We start from the raw sequence: 4493 nt of genomic DNA on the forward strand, positions 1-4493 counted from the left end.
AGTATCGAGGTAAGGTGCTGTGTCACTTTTTACCGAGCTGCAATCATTCGGTCAGATTCATGTTCTGCATTTCGATGATACCCAATAATGTCCTCATCATCTGATGAGGATGAGATGACACTGTTCCGGGGACACATCTGGTGCCATCATTTTCCCTGCTTTATAATGTGTCGGTACTGCTGCTTTATCATCCATCAGTTTTGGATCGTACAAAGTCTCAAGTCACCGGCTCCATCTTCAGAAATTGTGGAGCCCTGGCTTCCAGATCTAGTTACGTTGCACTTGGTTAGAGAGTCCTCGTACCCACACAACTTTAGGAGTTCTTCAACAGCGATGCGCAGGTAATGGCAATTGTATGTCACCCAAGTACCAGGCCTGCTTTGGTTCACAGAAATTTTATAGGAACTGTAGAGGATAGGAATTTTTCCATTTTGTTTGTTGGAATGGATTACTATTTGGATGTAGGATAGAAACTAACCCTTCGCATTTCAAAGAAAAATAAAACATTAGCCTAAACTCAATATAAAAGTTTCTATCATATGCATCAAATGACATATCTTTCTCTGTAGGAATTGAGATATTCATATTATCGTCTCATTTCCTATGAAACAAAAAAAGGCCTGAACGTAAAAGAAAAAAAATAGATTATTTTCTGCCAGGTCAGTTGCTACGCACATGTCCACACTGGTGGGTAAAAACCAGCGTGGATTCACCGAGCTTAGGTTGGCAAAAGAGTTTAGAACCGCAGGCCAAAGATCCACCATATCAGGGCAAGCAAGCGTGACGACCTGAGAACAGTAAAAGCGTGGTGCCCTAGGGCCAGAAGGATGTGGAATGAGTCGACACAGCAGCCAGTAGGTGACAATAGTTTTCCTCTTTACACAATCACGTATATCATCATTACCCCGCAAGGACCAATGGAACTATACACTGAGATTTTCCTCCAATGGAAAAACACACTTTTCATCATACAACCAACCAACCAACCAACCCTCGGCCAACTTTTACCTTTTGATGAAGAAGGCGAGCACAAACTTTTCACTAACCGGATCCGCATCATCACATCCTACGGCACGCAACAGGGACCCTCTCGTGGTCATCAAGTCCAGGACCCCTAAATATTCATCACACAAATTTAGCAATGTCAGACATAACGACGGCAAATGTAAGCATAACGATGTGTTTCTTCATAGTAACAGTTGAAAAACGGAGGGATGAGAGTAGGGGGGGGGGGGGGGGGGGCTTACATGCTCTACGACGAACAGCACCACCTCCCGCCACCGCTTGTGTCGCTGGGGGCGTCGTTCTGCAGCACCACGGCTTTCCCGTTACTTAGCGACTGCAGCTCGCTTTTCTTCTGCTCTTGAGATTGGAACACCTTCCTGCTTAGTATGCTGTAGATCTCCTTGACTATGGTCTGGAAAGCTGCTGTGACGTTCGACGAGTCCAGAGCCGAGGTTTCCATGAAGAAGAGGCCCTGGGCCTCGGCCAGGGCTTTGCCTTCCGCGGTGCTCACCTCCCGCGCATGCTTGAGGTCGGTCTTGTTGCCAATCAGAATTGTGACGACGTTCATGTCGGAATGAGCTGTTATGAGGTTGAAGGAATCAAACAAAGAGGATAAAGCTAACAAGAAATCAAACCGAAGTGTGATCAATCTTAGTTAGTAGGGGCATGCAACAGTAGACAATCAACCAACTCAAGACACGTAACAGGCATCAGCTGCACTGCCGCAGTCTAAGTTTTGACCTGGTCTAACTAAGTTTAGTTTTGATGCTGTTCTCTTTTCTTTTCTTTTCTTTTCCTTTCTTTTCAGTTTGGCTCTTGGCCTTTTGTGCTTTGTGCCTTCTTGGCGTACACAATGACAAGCATTGTGGTACTTGTTCGAAAGAAGAAGAAAATCGAGCAAAGTGTTTGTTCTTACCATGCAGTTCATTAAGCCATCGGCCAACACTGTCAAATGTCTGGCGCCTGGTAATATCATAAACCAGAAGAGCTCCAACGGCTCCTCTGTAGTAGGCAGATGTGACTGCTCTGAAACGTTCTTGTCCTGCTGTGTCCCATATCTGAGCTTTAATTTCCTTTCCATCTATCACCAATTTCTGGGTCTGGAATTCCACTCCTATTGTGGACTTGGACTTTGGAAAGAACTCATTCCTAGCAAATCTGGCTAGCAAATTTGATTTGCCAACAGAAGAGTCACCAAGCAGAACAATTTTGAATAGATAATCCTGGCTTTGCTGCTCATCTCCACCATAAGCCATTCTGCAACAACCCTATAGAAGCAGCGATCTTTCTTGAGTTTCACAAGAGTACAGTAACCCTGTCAAATATTAATAATGTTATGTAATGACTAAAATTCATTGATAAAGGAAATAGTTCTGCAGCTGGCTGGATGGTGTACTAGCTTGGTTTGGCTGAGTATACATGATAAGAAAAAAAATGCTTTGCTTAAGTCAAAATAAGTGCCAAAAAATACTAATGATGTTATATAACAACTAAAAGTCATTGATATAAGAAATAGTTCTACACCTGATTATACATGCTAAGAAACTGCTTTCCTGTTCAGCCTCCTATTCAGAATGAGTTGAATAAGTTGAAAATTAAATGGTTGTCGATCACTGTGCAAGCCCAAGTATCATTGCTAAGTCACTGCTTCTATAGAGTTTTACATCTTGCACATCATTTCCCTATGCAGAATGGCCTTTTCTTTCTTTTCCCTAGTTCACATTCCCTCTCCCCTTCACATGCAAAGCCACACATACTGACCATTATCTCTCTTATTTCCAAGATATAAACACAAAGGATACCATAGGCATATCCCTCCACTGTTTAATTAATCAAATGACCACATAAATCCCCATAGTTGATCAACATGCGCTTTACAGAACATAGAAAGTACTCTACATGCTAAGATGGAACTTAGATTAGCTATAAACATAACTGGTCCCAGAGAGACAAAACTTGTACCCAAAGCAACAGCCAGTGAGTTAGTATAGAGTTCCCAAGGCGTGACTTGGTTTGCTTTGAGAAAGAACTTCCCATTCACAAGGCATTCACTGTGCCAGGATTACATTAAATCTATAGTCTGTTGGTGCCATCGTACTTTGGAACATTTTTTCCTGCCAATAGACAATAGTCCCCTTGATATACCATGTGTAACAGAAAGCGTTGGGATAAGTCAATTTCCGGTACTAGTAGCGTCAAAGCTGGGCATTGCACTGTTTCTGTTTTTTGAAGGGTCCGAGGAGCAGAAAGCACGCTACTATTATTAGGCAAAACCAACGGGCCTGAGGCTTGACAAAACAAACAAACAGGGACGCTGTGAGATGAGCTCATCAGACATGAGCCGAAATGGCGAGCAGCTGAAAGGTGCTCCAAACAAATTTCACAGAGATGATCTGTGCAACCACCACGCCTTTTATTCACCATAAGACAAATTAGGCGCATGAAACGGAACGGATCAGCAATGGTGTCCTCCCCGCGCCGTGCTCTCCAATTTGTGTGGGCAGAGGTCGCCTCGAAGCAGGGGCGGGCGGGCGGATGGATCTAGACGGCGTGGCGGGCGCGCACCGGCGCACCCGCCGTAGAGGGAGGGACCGGCGGATTTCACGGCGAAGAGAAGGGACGCTGCTGTACGGAGGCAACCTAGCTGCTCGTACCTCGAGGGGAGGGCGGGGACCCAATGGCGGGCGACGGGGTGGAGCAGGGCGTCCCGGCGGGGCGGGGCGTGGACGGAGGGGAACGGCGATGGCCTCGGCGGCGGCGCGCGTCCCCGAGGCGTCGGCGGCGACGCCGAGGCACGGCGGCAGGTGCGGGTAGTAGATCCGCGAGAGTTTGGAAGGGAGGAAGGTGAGGAGGACTCGGGAGCGAGGGGGGCTTGGAAGGGGGAGAGGGAGAGGAAAAAGAAGCGCCCCCGCCTGATTTGCAGCTGGCCGTAAATTAATTCGCCGACAGTACGTTTTTGTGGCCGTCTGATTCGGCGCGTCACGGGGCACGCGCGTGGACGGTGCTGGACTCGCCGGAGAGAGATGGCAAATTTTATAGAGCCGGTATGGGAAGGGTCTGCGTCTGTCTACCGTGGATATCGTTTTGACCGTGGATGGATGGAGAGCAGTGGTTTCGACTCAAAATGACTTTTCTTTTCTTTTTTTGTTAGAGAGGAAAAATGTTTGGACAGTGGAAGGTTTTTATTACCCTTGGCCTCTGCTCCCTCCGACTCATATTAGTTGCCGCTCAAACGGATGTACTCCCTCCGTTTTTATTAATGTCGCACATTAGCTTTGTCTCGGGTCAAACCTTTTAGATTTTGACCAAATTTATACAAAAAAAGTCAGTACCATTAGAATTATCATTCAATATATTTTTATAACATATACAATTTTTATTGTGAAAGTTTAGATTGTTTTTTATGAACTTGGTCAGACTTTATAGAGTTTGACTTAGATCAAATCTAATATGTAGAGTAAATAAAAATGAAGGAAGCATTTAACACT

At 45.5% G+C, this 4493-nt stretch overlaps 1 protein-coding gene across 1 annotated transcript; it reads right to left on the reverse strand.

The window, feature by feature from the left end:
* Nucleotides 1-798: 798 nt before the first annotated feature.
* On the reverse strand, nt 799-3924 carry LOC123044082 (ras-related protein RABA5a). The gene is made up of 4 exons (XM_044466721.1): nt 3660-3924; nt 1922-2320; nt 1248-1584; nt 799-1114 (listed from the first exon to the last, which is right to left on the reverse strand). The coding sequence occupies exons 2-3, from the start codon at nt 2259-2261 to the stop codon at nt 1253-1255; spliced, it is 672 nt and encodes a 223-aa protein (XP_044322656.1). The 5' UTR covers nt 2262-2320; nt 3660-3924; the 3' UTR covers nt 799-1114; nt 1248-1252.
* Nucleotides 3925-4493: the final 569 nt, after the last annotated feature.

This window comes from Triticum aestivum, chromosome 2B (assembly GCF_018294505.1).
Source record: "Triticum aestivum cultivar Chinese Spring chromosome 2B, IWGSC CS RefSeq v2.1, whole genome shotgun sequence".
NCBI lineage: Eukaryota > Viridiplantae > Streptophyta > Magnoliopsida > Poales > Poaceae > Triticum > Triticum aestivum.

Bases quoted from the DNA above. Each gene is read 5' to 3' on its own strand.
- LOC123044082 (XM_044466721.1), bottom strand. From the start codon at position 2,261: ATGGCTTATGGTGGAGATGAGCAGCAAAGCCAGGATTATCTATTCAAA. The intron at 1,585-1,921 runs GTAAGAACAAAC...ACCTCATAACAG, and splicing joins ATGGCTTAATGAACTGCATG to CTCATTCCGACATGAACGTC.